Below are 26,548 nucleotides of genomic sequence, written 5' to 3' on the forward strand. Positions count from 1 at the left end.
TCCAGTATTCCTTTTTGTAACTGTTATGAACTCCAAGATTGCTTTCTCGTGGGTTTCATTTCCACGTTACTGTTTTGTGCTCGTATGTCAGAATAAATTCCAGAAAGTAGTTCCTTTCATTAGTTGTTCCAGCTAATGAAAGATGAAATATTTCATACGGTAGTGACTTGTTTTGCTTTCCTCTGGAAGAGTTCTAGCTGGTTTCTTGACAGTTGGAGATCTCTGTTGTCGTTGGACCACTGCTTTGCCACTTTGTGGAGAGTATACTATTCTTTTCTAAAAATATTATTAAAACTTTTTACTGTGAAATGTAACATACATGGTGTAAAATGCATTAAGCATAAATATACACCTAAACAAATTATACCATGAACATTCATGGAACCACTACACAGATCAAGAAATAGACAATTACCAGCATCCTAGTAGTTCCTCATAGCTTCTTCCCACTTACAAACTCCTTCCCCCCAACAAAAGTAATCACTGTCTTGATTTATATGGTAACTACTACTTGTCTCTTCTGTTTGGTTTTACCGCCAGCATGTGTCATTGAGACTATAGTTTATTTAGTCTGGTTTTGAACATTATATAAATTGAATTAAATAGAAGATAGCTTTTGTATTTGGCTTGAGATATACCTATGCTGTTTCCTATAGCATTTGTTCATTCATTTTCATTGTTGTATATATTCCATCATATGAGTTTACTGTAGTGTATCCATTCTATTGTTGATGTATGTTTGAGGTGTCTTGGTTTCTGTTACAGTTGCGATTAACATTCTTGAATATCTTTACTGTTTACTTTTCTGTTGAGTATATTCCTAGGACAGGAATTGCTGGTTCATCGGGCATCTTTATTTTCAACTTTAGTAGATAATGTCAAACTATCTTCCAAAGTAATTGTACTAGTTTTACACTCCTTCCAGCAGTAAATACAGGTTCCTGTGGGTGCCACATCTTCACCAATATTTAGTGAAGTCAGACTTTAATTTTAGCTGTTCTGACGGGTAACTAATTATCATTTAATTTACATTTACCTGATTATTAGTGAGATTGAGTACCTCTGTGAAAAGTGCCATTTAGAGTATCTGCCCATATTTCTACAGCTTGTTTGTCTTTTTCTTATGCTCTTGTGATCTTAGGTCTTTATTCTGCTGATGACCCCTTTATCAGTGTTTGTGTTGCAGTTATCTTCTAACACTCGTGGTTAACCTCTTCACTATCTTAGTTGTATCCCTTGATGACTGGCAGTTCATTTAATGTAATACAGTTGAGGTTATCAGTCTTTCATGGTTGACGCTTTTATGCAACATTTAAAAGTTCTTTTGTACCTCAACATTATGCAGATATTCTTCTGTTGTTTCATTTTTCACGTTTAGGTCTACCATTCATCTGGTTGATTATTGTGTATGGTGTGAGATGATGTATATAGTTGTTTTTTTTTTTTCCATCTGGATAATCAAATAATCAAACACCATGTTTTGAAAAAAATCATCTTTCCTAGTACTGCCACTTTTGTCATAAATCCAGTACATACATGTTTGGGTTGCTTAGGGGCTGTTTCGGGGCTGTTTCATTGCTGTATTTGTCTATTCTTTCACTGATACCACACTGTCTTAATTACTATGGCTTTATAATCAGTCAATATCTAATAGAAGTTCTATTATCTTTTTCTTCAAAAGTTAGTTTCAGTCCTTTATATGTATTTTCATATACATTTTAGAATCAGATTGTCACATTCCACCAATATAAAACAAAGAACCTTTTTCAAATTTATTCTAATTTATTGAATCTAGATAATTGAATCTAGATGATTAAATCTGTAGATTCAGATTTTATTGAATTTATAGATATCGGATCTGTATATTAAATAGATTTATTAAATCTATTGATCTATAGATGTCTGTCAAAGTGACATCTTTGCAATACTGAGTCCTCCAATCCATGAACGTGTTCTATCAATTTATTATTTTTGTTACACTTTTATATGATGCTAGATTTAAATTACTTACATTTTATGTAGAATTTTTGCATTTTGTTCATAAGTGTGTGAGACTGATCTGATTTTTTTTCTTTTGCCTACTCTCCTTGTTGAGTTTTGGTATCAAGATTTGCTATCATGAAATGAGTTAGAGAATGTTCTCTCCATCTCTTAAATAGTTAGTGTAATTTCCTTTAAATCTTTGGAAGAATTGGCCAGTGAAGCCCTCTGTGCTGGTTTTTGTATTTTGGTTTTGATTTTGTGTATGTGTATGGGGAGGCACAGGAGTTTGAAAATACACATTTAATTTCTTCAATAAGTATGACTATCCGGATATTTATTTATTGTCAGTTTTGGTAAGTTACAGTTTTCTAGGAATTTATCCATTTCATGTGACTTATCTAGTTTATTGGTAGAAATGTGTTCATAATATCCTCTTGTTATCTTTTTAATATCTGAAAGATCAGTAGTGATATCCCCTTTTTAAAATTATTGATTTTGGTTATTTTTACCTTCTCTATTTTTTAAAACTACTCTCAATGAGGTTTACCAATTTTATTAGTCTTCCAACACTGAAATCTTAATTTTTTTAACCGATTGTATACTTGTTTTTTCTATTTCATGAAATTTATGTTCACATCTTTATTATTTTCTCCTTTCTACTTTCTTTGTATTTATTCTTGGTGTTTGTTTTCTAAGTTCTTGAGATGACTGTTTATTAATTTTCAGCCTTCCTTCTTTTCTAGTAAATATACATTTAGAGCTATAAATTTCGAACTACTGCTTCATCTACCTATAAGTTTTAGTATGCATTATTTTTCTAATTTAGTTCAAAGGATTTTTAATTTCCAGTGTGATTTCGTCTTTGCTTTGTGGATTATTGTGAAGTGTCTTTCTTTGTTTCCAGACATACAGTGTTCCTAGGTATATTTTTATTAATGATTTCAAGTTTAATTTTATTATGATCAGATTATATGGTCTGTGTGATGTCAATATGTTTTTAATTTGTTGAATCTTACTTTAAGACTCAGTATATAATCATTTTTTGTAAATGTTCTCTTCGGGTTTTTTTAATGTGTGTATTCTCAAATTGTTTTACACAGTTCCTAGCACAAGTTTGTGTTAATATTGTTTTCTCTTCACCTTACTTGCATCCTTTTGTCCATTTGTTCTATTCAGTTACTGAAAGAGGTGTTAAAGGCTTTTATTACGACTGTGGATTTGTTTATTTCTCTTTGTGTCGATTTTTGCATTATATATAGTGGCTATATTATTAGGTATACCCAACTGTAGAATTACATATTTCTGGTCAAGATATTACAAAGTGATTTTCTTTATTTTTAGTAATGTAGCTTTAAGGTCTATTTTTTATGATATTAGTACTTTTGCAGTAGGTTTTCTTTGAGGGTTAAATTTACATGGTTTATCTTTTTTATCCTTTTACTCTAAACTATCTGTATTTGTGGCTTGGATCTGTTTCTTGAATTTTGTATTTTTTCCACTGTGAAGATCTTTATCGTCTAACAATCTTTTATTTTCTTTATATTTAATGTCATTGTTGATTTGTTTAGGTTTAAATTCTCCACTGTATTATGTGTTTTTCTCTGTTCCTTTTGATCTCTGTTTTCACTTTCTTTTGGACTGATCTTGTATTTTTTTTTTAATCCAATTGTTCCCCTGTTAGTTTTGGAATTACATAGTCTTATACTAGATATTACAACATATATCCATAAAATAATAGATTCCACAGGTACCTTGAAATATTTTAGTGCTATGTGTGACCTCCAAGTTAAATGCTATTTTTATATATTTTAATTTTATATATAAGTTTTAAACCCACAAGACATTATTATTACTGTTTTTGTATAGTTACTGGTCTTCTAGATATACCCCCATTTTTACCATTTTTAATGCTTCTCATTTCTTTCTGATCTTCAATTTTATATTGGGTTAATTATTGTTCTTTCTGAGAGATACCATGTAGTATTCCTTTTACTCTGTATTTACTGGTGACAGATTCCCTCAGTTTTCTAGTTGTTTGAAATGTCTTTATTTTACCTTTGGTCTTGAAGGATATTTTTTGCTGGATATAGAATTTTAGGTTGACATGCTTTGAATATATTATTCTTTATATTCTTCACATATTGGCTTTAGAGAGATCTGCAGTCATTGTTGAACACTTAAAATGTGGCTAATTTGAATTGAGATATGCTGTGAATGTAAAGTATGTGCCAGATTTCTAAGACTGACTACAAATGAAAGCATGTAAAATATTTCATTAATAATTTTTATATTGATTACATGTTAGAATAATACTTGGGATGCATTGGGTTAAATAAAATATATTATTAAAACTAATTCACCTATTTCTTTTTACTTTTTTAATGTGGCTATCAGAAGATTTACAATTATGTCGTATATGGCTCACACTTGTGGCTTGTATTGTATTTTTGTTGGATAGTGTAGCTACATGGTAAAGCAGTTGAGACACATGCTCTGTAGCCTGGATTTGATTTCTGGCTCTACTTTTTAATAGAAGTGTAATCCTGGGCAGTTTTCTTAATTTACTTTAATTTCTCATCTGTAAAAGGAGAATAATATCTATTTCAAAAATAAATTGTGAAAGTAAAACAAGATGAAGAGAGTAAAGCACTTAGCACAATGTACGACTTCAGTAGTGATAAAGATTTAACCATTATTTGTGTTTTTGTTAGTATAGTATAGTGAGATTTTATAGTTCAAAGGGTATTTTCTTTCTCTCCCTTAGCACTTTCCTCTTCACCTATAGTAATAGAGTTCTTAAAGCCAGACTATAATTTGGGGACTTAACATATGTACAAATTTATAAGAGGATGAATATGTCACAGGCAAATTACTCATTGGCTGCAGAGACTTCTTAATGCTTCTCCAAGATAATGTTGGGTAAAATATCTCTGTGAACTATGTAGCAAATGTATAACCAAGCATTACAACTTTAGACAAGAATCACACAGCCAAGAGATGACGGTATGTTGGAAACGATATTGTTCCAGGACTTGAGAACTGGGCTGTAGTCCTGATTCTGCCACTGCCTTCAGCTGGAGTTAAATTTCTTTATTGTAAAATTGTGAGATTGAATTGAGTGATCACATAGGCCTCCTAGGGTTCTATGATTTTCTTTATGTATTAATGCTTACGTATCACATATTTTTAATCTACAGGCCAGTTAGCCTTAGGTTTCCCAGCTCACACTGGAAGGATAAGAGTGGACATAGGGTTAAAGGAGGAGGCACAACTTTTTGATTCACACCCAAAATCTTACAAGATGCTTCAGGTTGTACTAAACAATTTTTTTCAGAATTGGCTTTAATTTAGTAGAATAAAATAGATATTTTAGGTTGTATTAAGGTATCATATAGACAGGAATCATGGTTATAGTTTATTGTTGGACTTGTAAGAATAGCTGGGTTTTAACTCCAGCTTTGCTGCTAGATAATTAAGTAAGTCCTGAACAAGTTTTGTTTGTTTTGATTTCTCTAAATGTAATAATGTGGAAAGTAATAATACGGAATATTACACCTTACACAGAGTAGGCACTTGAAAAATTAAAGAAATCAGTACTTTTTGCTCTACTATATAGGATTTACATTAGTGTTTGTGAAGATACACTAGAGGAAAATAATTTAAAATATTATATGAATAGAGATCTATAATTTTAAAATAAACATCATACAAAGATCTTTATTACTAATTTTGTTTAAACTGTCAAAGAATTCAGGTTTTCATGTTCTTCAAAGTATAGACCATTGAAAAAGGTGAAAAGCTCCCCAGTTTATTTTATGAAGCTAGCCCGACCTTAAACCTGTTAGAGGTTAAACCTCATTGAGATAGTATAGATACACACACAGTTCATGTATGCGCACACACATACTCACACAGATGTGTATACATACCTATGCTGAAATTCCAAATAAAATGTTAGCAAATTGAATCCAATAGTGTATTAAAAAATTACATATACTAACCAGAAAGGCTTTATCTCAGAAGTATAAAGATGGCTGTATAGTATGAAACTTGCCCATAATTTCTTGTATCAGTACATCAGAGAAAAATTTATGATTATGCCAGTAGATGACTTTTCAAAGAAGAGAAAATCATGTAATAAAAATACAGCAACTTCACTCAAAAATGCGAAGTAGAACAACAATGAGATAATACATAGTACTGGCACTATGTAGGGAAATGGGCACTCAAACTTTAGTGGCAGTGTGAATTGTTAAGCCTTTTGGGGGAAAACTGATAATAGCTATTGAAACAAAAATGTGCATTATCCTTTGAGTACTCTCCGTTTTGGGAATCATTCCTATGAAATATCATATAATAGTATATACCAGAATACTTAATATACTGTTACAGTATATTAAGATTTAAAGTCATGTACATTTGTTTCATGGTTTGTAATAACTAAAAACTGGAAACAACATGAATGCTGATCACTGGAAGAGTGATGGAATAAATTTTATTACATCAGTACTATGGAATATGGTGTAATTATTGACTCAGAGTGATATCCATGATGATATTGTAAAGTTGGGATGTGGAATGATAAATTATAGATTATTGGGCATAATGTAACTCACTTTTTTTTTTAAAAAGAAGGGCTGTATATGCTAATGATTGTATGAGCAATGAGAAACTTGTGGAAGGACTGGGTTAAGAGAGATGGTGGGATTGATGGAGTGGGGAAATCATTAAGTTTTCTTGATATGTTTCTTCAGTGTTTGATTTATAATAAAAAGCATTTCTACCTTTGTAATCATCATATAATGAAGGAAAGAATGCTAAATAAATTCAAAGTATGAGGGACTGAGTTCTGAAGAAGCTGGATTTGGTTAGGGATATTAAAAAAATAGAAAAGTATTATGCATACTATCTGTTGTAGAGAACAGTTGTAATCATTTCCATTCAAGGCTATTATCACAAATCACCCCTGAAAGTAAAGATATTTTATACTAAGAGATTGTGGCTTTACTGATTTTTTTTTTCTTTTATAGCAACTCCGCTCCAATATTCGAGAAATGGAGAAGCTTTGTTTGAAGGTTCGAAAGGATGACCTGGGACTTCTGAAGAGAATGATAGATCCTGTTAAAGAAGAAGCATCAGCAGCAACAGCAGAATTTCTCCAACTCCATCTGGAATCTGTAGAAGAACTTAAGAAACAATTTAATGATGAAGAAACTTTATTACAGCCTTCTTTGACCAGATCCATGACTGTTGGTGGTAACTTACTAAGTCTTATTCTTGATCATAATATAGTAATGCAGTTAATTAAAGTTCACCTCCTTGTATTCATATTGCAAATTATATATAAATCTCCAGGGATCACCTCCTATTCCAGTGTGCTGAATTCTTGGATCCTGAGTGTACCTGGAAATGCGTATCCTACAAGTTTTAGAGGGTAAAAAAAGTTGAGGCTATGCTGTATAGTGTGGAACTTTAAGGCTTCAAGTACCTATTGTGCATATTTTAAAAAATAAATTTTAAAATATTTCCTAAGAAGAATGTCATCCTTGTCTGCATAGTACTCCTCCCTCATCTCCAGGTGCAGGGGTAGCCTAGGCCGGCATGCTTCTTTCTTAGGCATTTTGATTCTCAGAGGGGTGTTAGATCTATCTCCCAGAAGAATCTGCATTAGGGATCATGCCATCAACTTTTATCAAGTTACACTGTAAGAAGCAGCCCCGTGAAACTTGTCATTATATCTCTTCTAAGGACATAATTAATAATTGTTGACTCTATTATATAATATCTTTATGAAAAACCCAGAAAAAAATTCTTGGTTTACTGCATAATAGTACTTCATAACAGTTGACTTTTTTTTTTTCAATCTTACGGGTATAGAATGGCATAATTAATAAGGTTTCTCTACTTGTCTATTAGAATGCTTAAATCCAAATTTTTTAACTTCCAAAAGCCAAGATTTTGAACTCTCCTGGCTTTGTTTTATAATTGCTGCCCCTGTTTTTTCTTTATTGTTTCAGAGTTCTCTTTTTAATTTATGCCTTCTTATTACATATATATTTTTTATATATATTAAGCCACCTTAAATCTTTATGGAAAAGGTGGGGTATAAACCAATTACAAATTGGAACAGAATCTGAGAGATGTTACACCTGCCCAGTTTTCCCGTTTTCATTTACCTGAGAGGCTCCTATACCACTCCCTGTCTTTAAAACCAGATTATTTTTAACATCATATTTTCAGTACCAATGATCCAGTAATTTACAGGGAAATTTTTTAAAAAAGGAGAAACATTTAGGTCATCATCCAGAATTTCTGGGTAATCTTGCTTTTATTGTCTCCTTAGTATCTAGCACCTTGTACCTGCTGTGCTTGGCACATAGTGGACCATTAATAAATGTTTTAGAAATACCAATGAATAAATATCTTTTTAGAGACAGTTTTATAATTTTAGATTTACTATAATTACTTTACTTTGTGTATAACCACTATCTAAAGTATTGTTTTGGGGAGAAGGAAATGTTAGCACTCAACCTTGGTTGAAGAGTATTGGGGAAGAATGCTTTTTGACAGTTGTAGTTACTGTTTATATCATCTTGTTCATGTATAATTGTCACCATCGTAATGATGAGGGTGAATGCTGTTCTTATCATTTAGTGCGAACTTATACTTTATGTGCATGTATAGAGAAACAAGATTTTATAATTTCCATGAGATTAAGGGGCCATTATCTGTGAGACACTGACAGTTGTGATGGAAGTTATAACAGTTAAGATGCTGAATTTTCTGGAGTCACTGGCATCAGTCTCTTTTGTTACTTAGTTTTAAATTGCTCATCACCAGCAATTCCATAGCAAACTAAAATTTTGAGTTTTATCTGAGTATTCTAATACTTGCTTTAATTTGCATTTTACTATTGCATTGTTTGTGTTTCTACCAGTAGGATAGTTTGGGCTCAACAAACTTGGGTTTATATATCATCAGAGGAATTGGGTGATTAATAGAAAAGGGCAGTTTACCCACTTTGCTGGTAACTACTTTCTCTTTAGGGAGCTGATCAGTGTTTAAAAAAAAACATGTTGGCAAAATTTGAGGAAACGTATATAAAGGAAATGAAGATTGTGGCAGAGGAAGTGAAATTTGTTTTCCATCTCTGTTGATTCTCAAACTTCTCAATTCATGAAACACCAAATTAGCTACAGAATTAATCACTTGCCATTGGGAGAAACTACAGAATTAAATCTCTGTATCTAGTGCTGATTTGATTGAGATAGTCGTTCCATTTATAAAATCAAATACCTAAGTTATAGCTAAAACAACGTGTATAGTTTCAAATTCTGTGTGATCTGCTGGTCAGATTGTGCTTTAACTTTGAATCCATTGCCAGCATTAAGCAGTTAAAATTAACTGTCTCACCCAGTGCCTGAGTATTTCACCAAATGTGAGAGTTTCTACTAGGTTGCCTTAAGTCCAGAAATATTATTAGCAAATAATTGAGAGGATGAGAAAGAGAAGAATAATGAAAAGAAAGCAACTAATTTACATAAGACTTTAATATTGGGGTAGGCATTGGTTTTGCTCCATGTGTGGACTTCTAGCTATAGACTCTTTTGTCATTCTACATGTTTTTATCCTGTGCTCTGTGGTTTTTTTCTTATTTTTGCTTTAGTTACTCATAATAGTAGTGATGACCTATACAGAAAAAAAAGTGTTTGATTTGCATAGAAGTTAAGTGCCTTAAAATACTTTTTCTTTTAATAATTCAATCCGATTCTAAATAAATTATTTGGAAACATCAGCAGAGATTCAGGAGCAATGTTGCCACGTTTCCATGAGTGAAATCAAAATACAAAAATAGTTTTTCATTTACAGATAGAAATAACAATTAGAATGGGATGTTTTATGTTCTCAGGAGAATGAAAGAAGCCTATTAAGTTCAAGGGAGAGCTGTGATGATTTTGCTATTACTTTTGTCCAGATTCTGAGAGTTCCTAAAGCAGATCTTCTCTGCCAATCTTGCTTGATCTCAGGAACTCCCTTCTGTCTCTCTTGCGTGTCTAGTTTCATTTTTAACATATTCCTTCCTTCCAAGAGAGGTGATGAGCATACAAATTTGATTTGTATTTAGAAAGTTATATCAGGTCATACAGAGCAAATCAGTGCTTCTCTCCTCTGTCTTTCTCACTCCCCATCCAGCACATACACTTCACAAGTGCAGTGGAAACAGAATCTTATTACATTTTATATACATATTCACAAAAGAAAAGAATCTAATCTTAAAACTGCTGGGAACTTCAGGCCAGCATACTGAATTTGATGAAATAACCAGATTTTATCACAGGAATATATACACATATATTGAACAGTTTTGTGAATCATGTAGTGCTTCTGTGTATTATTTAGAAGGTGTGTTTTCTGTTGGTTTTAATTATTTTCTTAAAAATCCTCCTTTGCAGCCAAGTTAATCATGACTTAGAAGTCATTTTGTTTTGATAGGTAGGTTTATGTAGATGATCAATAAAATAATTTCACTCATGTTAACACTGTCAGAACATGAAAGAATTCAAGAAATGCCTTTGAATTAACCTAGATTTATAATGGAATTTTTCCTAATGTAGTTAAATTTAGTGGAAATTCCTTAATATTACATTGTAGTTCTTATTAGAATCATTACTCTTCATAAAGTGTGGAGAAAGGTCAAGGGAGGGCAGGGAAAGAATATGTTTAGACACAGAGAGAAGGAAAAAGTCTTATATCTGTGTTCTTTGAAAAACACTGATGAGTGATATGTATGTGCCACATGCCCTTCACACTTGCAGTCATTTGCAGGTGGATGGAGCTGAGATTATGTCATAAAACACAATAGCAACTTTGACTTATGTGGACAGTATAAAAATTCTTTTTAGCCATCTTTCCTGCAGCTATAATCTGGCTCAGTGTTTTGCCTCATCATGTCTGTAGCAACTTGTAAAAGTTCAAAGTCGTGTCTGTAGCAACTTGCAAAAGTTCAAAGTCAATGGATGAGCACTAAGATTTTTTAATGTAAGCTGGAATACATGAATTATGGAAGTTGTAGAAATTAAAGGCTTTCCTTTCTTAATTGTTAGTCATGCCTCAAATTGATTAGTGATGTTCTGAGTTGTAAGTTTACAGCAGGATTTTCCATGGAAGAGAATAGATTTCTTTGTTCTAAAACTCTATTTGAACTAAGATGCATACGCAGTTTGGTTTCAAGTGAAACATAAATGACTTAAACATTTCTTATTTTTCACTGAGGGAAATCTTTTGTTTGCTTAAAATGTCAAACATTTCCCATCACCTCATTTTTTCAGATCAAGAATTTATGTATGGTAATCTCTCATTTTGTTATATAACCTAGCATACTTCATTGGAATCCTCTCTAAAAGTACAAAAGTTACGGCTTAAAAAAATCTTTACAGTGGTGTAATGTTTATAAAGTTCTTCTTTACATTTGACTTGTTAATGATAAAAATTATTATTCATCATCCTATTAAAGAAGTTGGAGTTCTTATTGCCAAAGGAATATTCAGCAGAAGAAAGGTCTTAGAGTAATTAATCACTTTGATTGAAGTGAAAATGAAAGACCAGTCTTTAACTGGCCTGCAAGTTTCCTCCTAACCAGTATATAATAGACAGTATATAATGTCTTATACCTGTAACTGTATGTCTTTTACTTTATGCTTTGGGAAAACCGAACTGCTATATTGTTTTCTCTTTGAGGACCTTTTTCATGCTGGTTTCTCTATCTAGAATTTGCCTTCCTTTCTTCTTTGCTTAGTAAGATCACCTTTTTAAGGAAACTGTCCCATAAACTGCACACCAGACCAAGTTAGGTCAGATGTCACCCCTAGCTTAGAACTCCCATAAATACTGTATGTGTATCTATATCTATTTATCTAGATATCAGTGCACTCTTACTATTTTAGGATTGTCTCTGTGTATGTCTACTGTTCTAAAATGTAAGTTCCTTGAGAGCAGTTACTTTGTATTCTTGACTTTTTTAATCCCTGGTACTCAACACAGTACATAATGGGTGCTGAGAAAATATTAAAGTGGTAGGTATTTGGAGCTTGCAGTAAGGAAGACAAAAAGAAAGTACCTTCAGATCTCTTTTTTCCATTTCCACTGCCACTATCCGAGAGTCATCATCATTTTACGACACATTGCCTCCCAACTGGTTTTTCACTCTAGTTTTTTCGCCTTTGAACTCCATCCTTAATTTGTTCTTTGCATTTTAGCGGTGATTACCTTTCTAAATCTGAAATCTGATTATGGCATCCTCAGCTTTCCAATAGTCTCCAACTCCTTTTAATAGTGAATATCGATCTTTTGAGAAAGACAAAACTCTTTAATGTAGTTTCCATTGCCATCAGTGATGTCACCCTAGATTTTCCACCTCAACCTTTGCTTTCTTTTGTCATAGTCTCTGCTTCAGCTCTACTGACTCCTTTCAGTTCCCAAACTTATCCACAGATTATTCTCCCGGGCCTGAGTATTCTCTCCTTCCCCCTCCACCCTTGCCCCAGTTCTAATGTATAGTTTCCAAGGCTTCAGCTTCAGAACCTTCTCAGACCACTCTTGCTCCATGAGTCTGGGTTGAGTATCTCTCTTCTGTGCTCCTCTAGCATTCAATTCTTACCCATATCATAGTTCTTATCAGAATGTAATATATTTGCCTGCTAACGTGTCTGTGTCACACATTAGATGGTAAGTTCCATCAGTGATAGCAGCAGTGACAGTGGCAGTAGCAGTAACTATTAACCACCTGTACTTGATATATAAGCTAGGCACAGTACAAAATAAATATCACCTTATTTTACAAATGAGAAAATAAGTCCGAGATGACATGCCTCCCCAAGTCAAAGAGCTAGTCAGTAGACAAACTAGGATTATAACCCAGGTCTTTCTGACCAGGCCCATACTCCTAACCACTCTGCTTTGTTGACTCCTTGAAACCGTTTTACGGTTTACCTTGGCACGCTTATTGGCACATCATAGGCATTTTATAAATATAAGTTTAATGAATGAATGATTGGTAAAACCAACAGAAGGACATAAAGACTTGAAGGTGGAGTTTGGAGTGTCAGTTAATTCATCTTTATAGCAGTGTTTGATGAGGAAAGGCTTAGTGGGTTGATGGCTTTTTAAAATTCAGAAAAGCCATAGAAGCAGTAGAGGCATGAGCCAGAAAAATTACTCTGAGGAGAAGGGTGATGGTATGGACAGAAAGATACATATTGTAAGAGGTGTTAGTTTGACGACACATTTATTGTTAGCAAAAATGACTGATTTTCATTGCTAAAAACACATCACTTCCCTACTTACAACATCTTGTGGATCTGATCATTATTACTAAAATAGCCAAAGAAAAGATTAATTAATTAGCAATGAAAAGTGTTAAGCTTACTTCTACTGGGTATCTCTTTATGGAACATTGGCCAAATAAAATAGTTCTACTTTGGCTCCTTCCACATCTAGCCCTAATTATTCAGATTGCTAGGTAGTATTTGTGGCCATTTTTTAAGATGACTTCGTAGAATAATTAAAGAAAAAAACATTTGTTAGCTAACCTGCCCATAGATAAATCAATTTACTTTTAGCCTGAATTCGGTTAATAAGCATTTCACATGGTAATTGTTTTATGGAATTGATTTATGCTATCATCTTTCTAAAAAAGCAGATAAACTCTAAACATGAGGCTATGTTCATCCAGGAACATTTCACACTGCTGAAGATGAAGCTGATCCTCAGAGTATGACTCAGATATATGCGTTACCTGAAATTCCTCGAGATCAAAATGCTGCAGAATCATGGGAAACCTTAGAAGCGGTATGTTAAAAGTTACTTTCCTTTTGGTGGCTGTGAGGCATGAAAGTAAGTAACTTTCCTTTCTCTCTCTCTTTTTAAGGACTTAATTGAACTTAGCCAACTGGTCACTGATTTCTCTCTCCTGGTGAATGTAAGTATATAACTGTTTTTGACTCAGAGATATTAGATTAATAGGATAAGAGGCTTTTTATCAATTGCTAGGCTTTTGATTAGAATTTTAATAGAATTTACAATTTTTAAGACTGATACTGAGACATGGACAGAAGTCTAACTGTTCTCAAATCCCAGTTCAATTCAAAAAAATTGTATTAAGCACTTTTTATATAAAAGGTACTGTCTTAGATCCTTGGCATTGGGGTTCTGACAAGATTGGATAAAGCAGTAAATGAAACTTGCTCTCTGCCTTTAAGGATTTACAGTGGGCGACCATAAGCTTGGACCCCCAAAACAGATTTCAAGCATGGTTGTTAAATGCAAAAATAAGGTATGAAAAGAAGTATCAGCTCCAAGGAAAAGCATTTAATTCCAAGGGAGGGAGGCAGAGTTGTGAAGTAGAAGCATTAAGCAAAGCGTCACAAGATAGGCAGCATTTGCTTGAGCCTTGAAAATCGAGTAAAATTTCCACAGATGGGAATGAAGGGTTGCATTTAAAGATACCTGAACAAAAGACATGGAGTAGAGAGCCTGTAGCCTTTCAGGAATGACAAGTATTACAGCTTAACCAAGGTATAAGGTACCATGGGCAAACTAAGCCGAGAGATTGAGATCTGTTGAAGGCCATCCTGAAGAATTTGAACTTTACTTTATAGGCATTAAGGAGCTAGTAGACTTTCGAGCAGATGAGAGTGATGTGGTCCAGTCTGTGCTTCAAAAAGAAACATTATTAGCAGTGTGAATAATGGTCTTGGGGAGGAGGAGATTATAGACAGAAGGACTACATAGGAGTCAGTTGCAGGAATTCACTGAGAGCAATGGCAGTACAAGTATAAAGGTAAAGGACAGCTAAGAGGTATTTCGGGGGTAGGCTTAGTAGAAATTGCAGAAAGATGGAAAAGTCAAAGAAAATAAACATTAAGGCTTCATCTACATAATCCAGTAACCAGTGATACTGTTAACATAGATTAAGGAACATAAAGTAGATACGGTGGGAAAGACAGAACATATTTTCAGTTATTCTAATTTTTCCTTTCCAGGAGTTATGAGAGAGAGAGAGTGTGTGTGTGTGTCTGTTGGGGGAGTGTGAGTGTGTGTGTGTGTGTGTGTGTACAAATGCAAGCCTGTTTCTGCTTATGCTCTGTCTGGGCTTAGTTCGTTGTTCTTGATCAAACCATGATTTAGGGGTTGTGCATCTTTAAGTTATGGTTTCCCTGACATCTGGCTTTAAATTATAAACAAGTTCCTGTATCACACAATCTCAGAATTGGAATTGGAGAAGGCTTAAGAGGTCATCTAATCTAATCCTACTCTTGCCCCAACTTCTCAAATCGATGATCTTATGCCTCTTTTTGAACAATTACTGTTCAGGGATACATCCTTTCCATTTGGAAGCTCTGACTCTTGGAAGTTCTTCTTTATGTAAAGTAAACTGACCATAATAACTTTCCTCTGGTACTTTTGTCCTCTGTAACCATGTTCTGTAAAAGTTTGGTCTTTTTTCCATGTAAAAGTTTTTCAACTTACTGAGATCAACCTTATCTATTCTCACCCTAGAACAGCTCACCATATTTTCTTCTCTAATGATTCTCTAATGTCTTCCTTCTAGAATATGATTTCTAGATTTCTAGCCTTTTCAGTAACTAGCCACTTACCGTGCTTGTTTTCTAGTTTGTGGATTTTTTCTTGAAATGTAATGCTTATAATTGAATACAAGTTTTAAGTATTTTATTTTTTTATGCTTCTAAGTCAGAAGAAGCAAAATGTTTGAAGTTTCTGGATTAGCTATGTGTACAATCTGTTAATATATTTGCACATAAAAGGGAATGATACAATAAAAATCCCCAAATATTTGTTGTTTCTAAAATCAAGATTTATTCAATTATTGTAACTCATAATCTGATCTAATGCAGTTTGTAAAATATGTACATGTACGGTTACATAAATATGTACATTTGCCAAAAATCATTGATAAATACACATTACAATATGTGAGCTACAGTGTATTTAAAATTATACCTCAATAAAGTTGATTTTAAAAACAAACTAAATATGGACACAGTTTTTCTCATTCAGAATGAATACATTTCCCTTCCAATGGTATAAGCACATGAAAGGAAAATTAGGATTAATAAGTTATATATCTGATTGGGTTATGTAAGTAGCTCCTAACCCCTAATCTAAGGAAGATTTGTGCAGAAGAACTTTGGAAATAGCCATGGCTCTGTACAAATGTCCTATTTATAATAGTTTGTTTAAGGACATGAGATGGAGTGCTATTAGGCAAAAGCTCAAAGGAGAACCCCTGATTACTGTTCCCAGGGTGACTGAGTTCTCATGACCACATGGTTAAGGACTCAACAGAAACTCCATTTAGACACCAAATGACTTGGGAACGTAGCTAGAGTGACCACATCCTCTCATTATCATCACATGGACGTGATAGTATCTAGTCAAATTAACCGTGTATTTATGGAGTGCTTTCTGTGTGCATAGTACTGTGCTAAATTCAAGGAAGAATAGAGAATAGAATAAAAAAGAACCCATAGGACAGTCAAGATAGTTACACAACATTGTTAATGTACTTAATGTTACTGAATGTACCCTTAAAAATTGTAAAATTTGTGTTATATACATATTTTTACCACAATAAAAAAGCACCTGCATGGTCACTGAGAGATCCAGGTGTGGTCCAAAAGATGTTAATAAATTTATCAACTAGGCACCCTGCTTTGTTTTTCTTTGACCTTTATTACTCGTGTCCTCTTCTCTTCCTATAACTGTGGAACCAGCTCTCTTTCTAGTCGAGGGGAATTTAAAGAACTCTGGGCCCTTTGCTCAGTAGCATGTCGCCCTTGCTGTTAGTCCAGTTTTGTCTCTACTTTTTACCTTATTCCCTGTGGCTTTCATAATCCAGTTTTATTCCCAATGCATAAAAACTGAGCTGTAATGAAGTATCAGATTTCTCCGTTTATTATCTATGTGACCTTCTGGATGTTGACAGCAGTGAGCTTTGTAAATTGATGGGAGGACTAAATGAGATATTGTCAACTATTTTGCATCCCCCTTCCTACCACTGACCCACTGCATTCCTGCTTCTGTCTCTCCCTCATTTGATTCCCTCTTTGCCTGGAATTCTACTTTTGCCACCATTGGTACCTTTGATATTTTAGTACTGTAGTTCCTGTAGTCCCTTTCCTATTGCTGAATCCTCTGATGTCAACACCGTATTTACCTACTCTGTTTATTGCCTGCAATAGGCCAATATACTCTGCCTGTATATCATTGTGTTTGTACGTTTGTTTCTGGGCTTTTCTGTGTATATGATTGTATGTGAGTAAGGAATATAGATTACATACCTCTGGAGGTCAGAACCAGGATAGCTCAATGTTACATGGATTGGTCAGGATCTAAGACTAGGGCTGGCCTTGAAAGCTGGTTGGAATTTAGAGAGTGAAGAGTAAGGGGAAATACCTGGAGATCTGGCATTAGCTTCTTAAACCTGTAGCTTTCCAAACATGTTAATAAAACTGCACGACTACCAGCAAGGGAAAAACAGTTTTCATTAGTTTTGACTTCAATTGCCCAAATTGCATTCTACTTGAAAAATATTAACTTAATAAATCACTTTTTCCAGAATCTTAGGTGCTCCTATAACTGCTCATTAAGATTGAGTTAATGTTTTTCAGGCAGATAAGGGGATCTAATTCAGTATTTTTTAAAATCCATAGATGTGTTCTTAGAGTGTTTTGAGAATTCTTTTCCTTCAAAAAGGGAAAAGTATGTACATTACTTTAGTTTGAGAAGCACTACTATGTCCCCCATAAATGATTTAACTCACTGTTAAAGGGGTGCTGAGAACACATATGAGGAGCCAAAATATAAAATGTCAGGAAGGAAGTTTGATGGTTGTCTGATTTGGGAGGCCTAGGCAGATGCAAGCAAACATAAGTAAATCAGTAGCGAAAAGGGGAAGTTTGTAGATAGAGGTGAGGAGGCTTCTGAGCCACCATGGTTGTTAGGAGTGTGGTGTCCTATACTGGGGTAAGGTTGTGTGTGCATGGTTTGTCCCAGTATAAAGAGCCAAGGACATAGTGGACAACTAGTGACCAGATTCAGCTCTCAATGGAGTATAATTTGGCATCCCATGGACAGAAATAGACAACTCTGGCACCAGTTTGCTGCCTAACTGTAATTGTTGTATCATTGAGTCCTCCTTACTCAAGGAATAGAATTTGAACTTACAGGCAGAGTTTGAGATTCAAATCAAGCAAAATGGGGGAAGAAGAAGGCATAAAAAGAAAGCGGGCTAACTATTGATCCCAGGGTAGGGGCTGGTCTGCGCTCTGCCTTATTTCCCTGCCTATATTTAAGCAAGCTAACTGATGTCAGTATGCCCTTACAGATGTGGACCACCGTCCAGGGTGAGACAAGCCTCAAGTACTGGCAGGCGCAGTGATGGGTAACATTACAGTTCAAATAATCAGGCTTCCTTTTGTTTTGTGGTTCTTTATCCAGTTATTCCACAAGACTTTTGTGAAACAAATACTAAAATATTTTTAAATTTCACTTAATTTTTAGAAGTCATACAGCTTCAATATCCAACCTTTTTAGAAAGGAGCATTAAAAAATATTTCCCTGAGGCCTCGAGATCACTCTTAAGAGTATAGAAATGGCAGTAATCCTGGCAACCTCTACCATCTTGATAATATTATTTTGGGGCTGAGAGAGAGGAGACCTGTTGTCTATTTTCCCTCTACTCAACTCATCAAGCTCTGGAGTTTGATAAACCTGTGATTTATCTGCTAGCATAGACTTTCAGGCAAGAATAGAAGGTGTTGGGATATTGTCCCAAATAGAAACAATGACAGAAGTCCAGACAAATTGGATATTATTATTGCTGGCACTTGATGCCTCTTTGGGTTAGAAAAGAAAGCTAGCATGAAAGTTTTATTTCTGAGCAAAATAAAAATTGAATGAATGAGTACTGGGAGAGATTTAATGTTTTAGCCCCCTAGAATTTTCAAGCATCATAGAAAAAAGCTTAATATATTTTTTGATAGGAAAGAAAGATGGAAATTAAGCTTTCTTGAGAAGATCAGGAAGACTTTAACAAATTTCCCCTTGTATTCTACAGACACAATCTCATTTTATCCTTACTTCAGCTCTATGAGGTATATCATTATCCTCAATTGGCAGATGACAATACTGATGCCCAGAGAGCTTGAGTAATTTGTCCAAGGGTAGGAAGTGATAGTGCTGGGATTTGAACAGGGGACATCTGACCAAAAGTTGTGCCCTTAATCCTACAGTATATATATATCCTAGTGGTTTTTAAAGTATGCGAATCATGGACCTGCAGCATCAGCATCACTTGGGAACTCATTAGAAATGCAGATTCTCAGGCCCCACCCAAGCCTGCTGAATCAGAAACTCTGGAGATGGGACCCAGCAACCTGTGTTTTAGAAAGTTGTTTGAGTGATTCTGGAGCACACTCAAGTCTGAGAACCACTGTTGTATTTGCCTCTGACAGAGATGTTGGAAGGAAAACTGATACAGGACTTTTTTAAGGATTGTGTTAAGAGACGTCAAGATAATGGTGAAGAATATAGGAACGAAGAGATACCATAAAAGGTCTAACAGTGAAAAGCATGTATGTGGTGTATGAGAAGGGAAGGAATGTCATTGATACTGGTAGGAAGCAACTGTGGGAAAAATTAGCTGTGGTGTTTGGGTTTCACGTTTTCAGATGAAATGATGATTGAAATTAGAAGAGTTGAGTTATAACTGCTTCAGTATAAATGAAGAGTTTAGTTATATAAGGGCAATCATATTTCAGGATGAAAGTTGAATTATTTCATGATCATTTGTAGAAGCTGGCTAAAGCTAGGGTTAGAGAGGGATTCTCTTTTTTTCTGTGAATTAAAAAAACAAAAGGTAAATATGTTGATGTGATGGTGGTTACATGGATTTGTACATTTGTGAGAACTAATCAAAGTATATACTCTTGAAATTGGGTGCATATTGTCATATGTAAATTCCACATAAAGTTAATTTAAAAATGGGAATGTGTTCCTGTGGCAAGCCATGAGTTCCATGAGTTCCTGTCGCTGGAGATGTTTGAGAGAGGCTCAGTAACCACTTGTCAGAAGCGTTGTAGTTGTAGTGGGGCTTCACATGGCGGAGGGGAAAATTGCACTCAGTGGCCTAACCATTCCTTCCACCTAGAGATTCCATGAGTCACAGCTTCTGTTGTGTCAGCACAGGTGTTACCGTTTTATGTAGAATGCTTTATTAATATATTTGATCTGAAACATTTTAACTTGTCATGATCTTAAAATATATTAAAGTGTACAGATATAAAACACAGGACACTAAATTCATTTACTGCTCCCTACTGCATATCACAAGTGGAAAGATTTCATGGCAGATCAATATTGTATTCTTATTCCTAAAACATGATAATTTGTATTTATTGGATCAAGGGCATTAAACTCCTAAGGCAGATTTGCCTGTTTTAAGCTGAATCTTCAAAGAAGATAAGTTAGACAGGTTTTTTGGTTTGATTTTGGGTTTGTTTGGGGGTTTTTTCCCATCAAACCCAACATGACATATAAATGCTCGCTTGGATTTTTTTCCTCTTGGAAAGTAGATTCATTTGGAGAATAATATGTTCATATGTTTGAATGAATTTTAGTGTGAGATGCTTTTTCCTATAAAGCTGCCACCCTTTTTTAATCTAAAAATTAAGCCACCCTCTTTTTTTCATACGAGTGAATTTGTGCTTTCGACATGGTTTATCAGATGCTATTAATGAACTGCTATTAAGACTGCAAGGCTGCAGTACACGGAGCCCTGATTACAGGAATTAAAATAGTGTGTATTGGCTGACTGCTGCTCCCCAGCAGGAACGCTCACTCATAATTCCTTTGCATCTAGTCTCAGCAGGAGAAGATTGACAGCATTGAAGACCATGTCAACAGTGCTGCTGTGAATGTTGAAGAGGGAACCAAAAACTTGGGGAAGGTAAGATTCTGCTCCTGCTGACAAATCAATGGTACTCTGGCTCTCAGAAATCCCTAGTATTCACCCAATTGATCTGCTCTCTTTAATGTTGAGGGAACCAGCAATTAAGAAAATAAGAAAGAAATGACACATAGGTAGTGCGAGAAATCAATGGCTGTTGTAATATTCTACTCTAAGTTTCATTCTGTTGGGAGAGAAATTTTTTTTCAAAGAGAGAACAAACTGAAGCCCCACTACAAGGCATTTAGTGTTATAAGAATATTTTCAGGGGTTCAGGGAGAGGAGTAAGGAGGGTTGCCAGAATCCAGTAGGGGCAAAAGTGTAAGGAGGTGACAGCACACATGGAGTGGATCCATCTACTTTCCATAGAATGTTGCTTTTAACCCCAGGTACATAGCATGGAATAATCTCTGTGCAACATAAAAGCTTTGGGAGTATCTGTGGCTGCTGAAACTGTTTAAATAAGCCAGCTAGATAGTGGATTGATTGTTTTGCAAGTAAAATCAATTTGTAGCAGTGCATTCTTTGTAGCTCATTTCTCGTAAGTTCTGAGATCTGGAGCAATTGTAGTACCTGTGGAATATTTTTGCGCCTCTCCCCACCCCAGAACAATTTCTAAGGTTAATTATGTATCACGAGTTAAAGAGGCATTGCCAGGAGTAATGAGAGGAAAATGCACATCACCGCAGGGAGATATTCTCAACTCAATTTCTAAATTGAATTTTTTTTTTTTACAGGCTGCAAAATACAAGCTGGCAGCTCTGCCTGTGGCAGGTGCACTCATCGGAGGAGTGGTAGGGGGTCCGATTGGCCTCCTTGCAGGCTTCAAAGTAGCAGGAATTGCAGCTGCACTTGGTGGTGGGGTGTTGGGCTTCACAGGTGGAAAATTGATACAAAGGAGGAAACAGAAAATGATGGAGAAGCTCACTTCCAGCTGTCCAGATCTTCCCAGCCAAACTGACAAAAAATGCAGTTAAAAACCAAACTTCAGTATTACTGCATCAACATGTCTATCCTAATGAGGATCTTTGCTGCTGTTGGACACTCAGTCAGCTTTTGGAACATGATTATATGAAGATAGTGACTATAGATGCTCAAGTGGGATTGAGCTGTGATAAGTGGATGTACTTTGTTGTTTGCTGGGGTGTTAATGGGGATGTTAGAGACTGAGGAGCCTGCACTCGGGGTGTATAATATTTGTTAGGTAAAATTTAAGGACTGCCAGGGAGTGGATTTTTTTCTGCTTGGAAATGTGAAAGTTAACCCGTAACTTTGATGAGGACTTGTGACGTGTGGACATGTTGGGTTATGGAAGGATGGTTTTCAGAATAGTTTCTTCTATAACCCTGAATTGGAGGCCCTAAGGCTAAGCATTTGTAAATGTGCTTATTTATCTCCTAAATATAGGCTATTTAGGCATTTTAGCAAAGAAAAGAATGGAAGTTCAGGAGCCTTTCAAATCAGATAAGAAAATCAGCACCTAGCAAAGGGCACAAGTGAACTGCACAGTGAAGTCCATTCGGTGAGCCCTGTTGCAGTTTGATCTAACTGTATCATCTGGTGAGAGAAACTAATAGTGAAAAAAAAAATGGAAAGAGAGGCCCAACTTTTTTTCCAAATATCTTAATTTGTGACACTGGCTTCTTCTCTGAACTCTTCTTCTGTCTCTCTTTAAATAAAGCACACAGAGCCTTAAGTGGTAGGAGATTTGCTAAGCCAGTCATCAACCTGTCTCTTCACACCTCAATTATCTAGTGCCCTCTGCCTTCCCTCCCTTTAATTTTGACAACTTCTTTGACTTATGGGGTGAATTCTACCCATGTGTAATGCAGACTTTTCTCATAATCTTTTTGAAAAACTTTTATTTTCTGCCATCTCTTTTCATGTTCTCCTGTAACCTCTAGGTAAGAAACAGGTGTCGATCTCCATATATTTCCAGTATTGTTAGAGTTTGAGCTAAAAAATAAGCAAGAGCAGAACACCAGATCATTTCTTGGGGCATCTTCCTGTTTCAAAGATCTCATGTACCTGCTATACAGGGAGTCTCTGACCCTGAGTCTTTTCAGCTGGCACTTGGGGGAGCTAAGAACTAGCTTTCTACCTCACTTTTGTTACTTCCGTCCTTTTCCCAAGGCTTTGCTGTCTCCTATGCTTTCCTTCACTTTTCACAGCTGCTGTTTCTTCCCAAGAATGGCATTCATGCTTGCCTTTCCTCACATTCAGGATGACGATGGACAAAGCCTGATGCCAAGACTCAGTCCTGGTGAAGGATTTGTGGTGCTAATCCCAACGCTTGACCTTGGTAGAAAGCATGGCCCAGTCCAACTCAAGGTCTGCCTCAAATAGCAGAAAAGTTTTAAATTTACGGGGAGAAAAAATTGGAGATTACAGGCGGCCGCATCCTATACCCTCAACTCATTTGAAATAGGAAGGGAACCACCTTTTGCCTTACCCTTTACTCCTTTCTGAGGACAGAGGAAAGGGCACCTACACCACAAAAGGTGTGGGCTGTCTCTGCTCAGGATCCAAGTGGATTCATCAGGCAGTTGAAAGGCTTATCACTCCTCTCTTGCTGAGTTCACTCAATAACTTCTGTTGATTGCTACTTTTACTTCTGTGTCTAAAGAGAGCTTTCTCTTTCATACTTTCTGACTTTCACCAATGAATTCCAATGAGAGAACACACCATTTGTTACTATTAAATAACTGGAAAACATCAAGTATTGCTACCTACTTAATTACTGGCTTGTATTTTTAATACCAACAAGGCAGTACTTTGAATAAATGTCAGATTCTGATCCAGTGTTTGATATTGGATACCTGTAAGGTTGGGATAATTACTTTGGAACCCCATCTTTTTTCTATTTTCTGATCCTTGCTGTCCGTTTAACACAGGCTGTTCGAATCAGAACGAGGATCAGAATCGCCCAGGGTGGGAATTTAAAACAAGCTTCTTAAACTTCAGCCCCATGTGTTATAATAGTAGCCAATCTGGCCTAGTCAGCTAAAATTATAAATTTAAGATACAGTTACATCAAGATTTTGCTATATTGTTGAATTCTGTAATTTCTAATATTCTACCCTTCAGCACAGCCCAGTCGCCATCACTGTGTATTAGTCCTACTCTGCCAACCTAAAATTAGCTAGCTCATCGTCTTAACAGCACTGGGGACTCACAGTGTCAGGCTGGTTTTACATCAAGATCTGAAGGAGAGAAAATGCCTATAATGGACCCTCCCATTTTGTTCTGGGATCTCTCCTTTTTACTGAGCCAGTGTGGGACGTCACTGTACGTGCTCATGTAGTCCTTTGATTTTTAATGCTCATCAGGATTGGAATATTATTCTAGCAGTCCTTATGCTTTGGCAAGTTATAATCTTTAATAAAAGTTTCATAATTTAAAATTATTTAGAAATTGTATCAAATTTCCCCATAATAGAACCTAATTGCCAACTTTTTGTAGAAATTTCTAGAAGTGTTTAATCAACTATAAATGATACATTTATAAACTCTAAAGTGTTTAAAGTGTAAATTAGTCAATATGATACTGAAACCAATCTTAAAATTGAGTTTAAGTCCCTACAGTATCAGATTAAATTCATATTCCATATGATTCATATCTCATTTTTACTGCAACAAGTTAGAAGGTAAGAAACACTATAAGTTCTTAGAATTTACAGAGGCTCATTTGGATAATGGCAGCACTGCTAAAGACTAACATAATAACCTGAGAATTTCTCTGTAGAGCAGAGGCTTTGAAACTTTTTGGTTGTAATCCATAGTTTGAAAATGCATTTACATCAAACTCAGCATATGCATAATGGAACAATACTTACCATTATGTGCAGTGTACTCTGATGTTTTCATTGTTTGTTTTTAAATATGCTAGTTGTAACCTTCTAAATTGATTTCCTAATCTATCGGTTTCAACCCTTAGTTTGAAAATAGGTATTTATTGAATGTCTTCTGTTTGCCAGACACTTCATTAGGCATTTTAGAGGTAAGGAAACCAAGTCTTAGAGAAGCTAAATAATTTGCAGAGGGTTATTCAACTACAAGAGGGTGAAACCAGTATGTAAACTAGGTCTGTTGAACTACAGAAACTTCAGTTGCTCTCATACCATGCTGCTTCTGTATGTAAGATTGAGATGGGCCATTCATTCTGCTTCACCCAAACACCCATATAGTCTTGCCAGGCAGGCTTGCTTTGAAATTACACATGCCATTCAGTTGTATTTTTTAATCTTCTCTTTCCTCACCAAGTGTCCAGCAGCCTGAAAGTTTTTAATGGTGGCCGGTGAGGAAGTACATAGTGCTGAATTTGGTCCTTAAACTATAGAATTAAAAGTGTTTCCATCCCACCCACACATCCTACAGTTTTCCTTATTTTTGTGGGTCATAGCCATCAATTAAGCAGTGCTTTTTATATTGAATTTTAAAATAAAGTAATTTCTTTAAAACAATCATAACTCACAGAATCAAATGATTATCCTTTAAACTGGTGCTCTTGGAAGGCCATGTGCTTACTGTCGTGATGCTGGTATTACTTAGAACGTTTTTGAAACTTTTCTTTTGGAGTTGCCTCCAACAACATTTTACAAATCATGTAAAAAAAGCTATCTCAGTGTTTGCTAGTCATAGACTATACTCCCTTGTCCTTATGCCCTCTCCTCTCTTGCTTCCTCAGTTTTGCTTTTCTTCTGCTGTTCTAGCTCTTGTTCACCTATGCTGCAGCCAGTAATCTAAGAACGCTCAGAAAACGGGTGTGCTGGCCAGAGTTCCCAGAACAAGAACTTCAGGTTATACTGAAGCCGAGTACTGTACAGGGAGAATTCTGTGAATCCAAAAACCTTCCTCTGTGGGCTGCCTGCCTGTAAGTGCCATAAGCAGTTTATACAGGAGTAAGGATTGAATCTTGGTATTATCAATCAATCACAAGAAGTGGAATATAAACCTGCAGTGTACATTTTTCTCCAGTGAAAGTACAGAAGCCAAGCCAAGCCATTCTTTGTGTTAACTTTAAAACTGAAAGGTCATTCTCAGGGTCCCCTTTGTTCTTCACTGCTGCCACGTGAAATCTTTGGGAGGACGGCTGAAGAAGAGCTCGGGAAAGCGGTTCTCCTGTGAACTGGGACGTTTTCTTCTCTGGTAATAAAGCGTAACATGGCTGTGGCTGTCGGGTACTTACGAATGCTAAAAACTATTCTTAAGTACTCAGGTCGAATAAAAGGTAGAGTAGCTCCCACACTGGCCTGAGTTAATGTAAACAGTTTAGTTCTGTTTGTTTTTAGTAACACTTCACGATGTTTCTAACAGGTGGTTCTCACTTTATATTCATTAATTTGAGACCATTTTATAGAGACACTTCTTGGGTATTATAAACAATCAATGGTAAAAGATAATATCCAGTGATATTATCCATATCACTGTCCTCAAAAAATTATTTATTGTGGGATTCAAGAAAGACATCTGTGCAATGTTAACAAAAGAAATAAATTCAAATAAAACCTAAAAGGTGTCAAAGGCAAATGATTTGCCC

General features: G+C 35.3%; 1 protein-coding gene across 3 annotated transcripts in view; it reads left to right on the forward strand.

The window, feature by feature from the left end:
* The window catches only part of STX17 (syntaxin 17), a 51,154-nt gene extending 27,347 nt beyond the window's left edge, over window positions 1-23,807 (forward strand). For all 3 annotated transcript variants that reach the window (XM_031677360.2, XM_072959815.1, XM_072959816.1), the window contains exons 4-8: window positions 7,014-7,239; window positions 13,715-13,830; window positions 13,910-13,960; window positions 20,924-21,010; window positions 21,748-23,807. In XM_031677360.2, the coding sequence (XP_031533220.1) occupies window positions 7,014-7,239; window positions 13,715-13,830; window positions 13,910-13,960; window positions 20,924-21,010; window positions 21,748-21,987 (720 nt within the window). In that variant the 3' untranslated portion in view covers window positions 21,988-23,807. The remainder of the gene's footprint in view (window positions 1-7,013; window positions 7,240-13,714; window positions 13,831-13,909; window positions 13,961-20,923; window positions 21,011-21,747) is intronic.
* Window positions 23,808-26,548: the final 2,741 nt, after the last annotated feature.

The sequence above is a fragment of the Vicugna pacos genome, chromosome 4, assembly GCF_048564905.1.
Source record: "Vicugna pacos chromosome 4, VicPac4, whole genome shotgun sequence".
Classification (NCBI taxonomy): Eukaryota; Metazoa; Chordata; class Mammalia; order Artiodactyla; family Camelidae; genus Vicugna; species Vicugna pacos.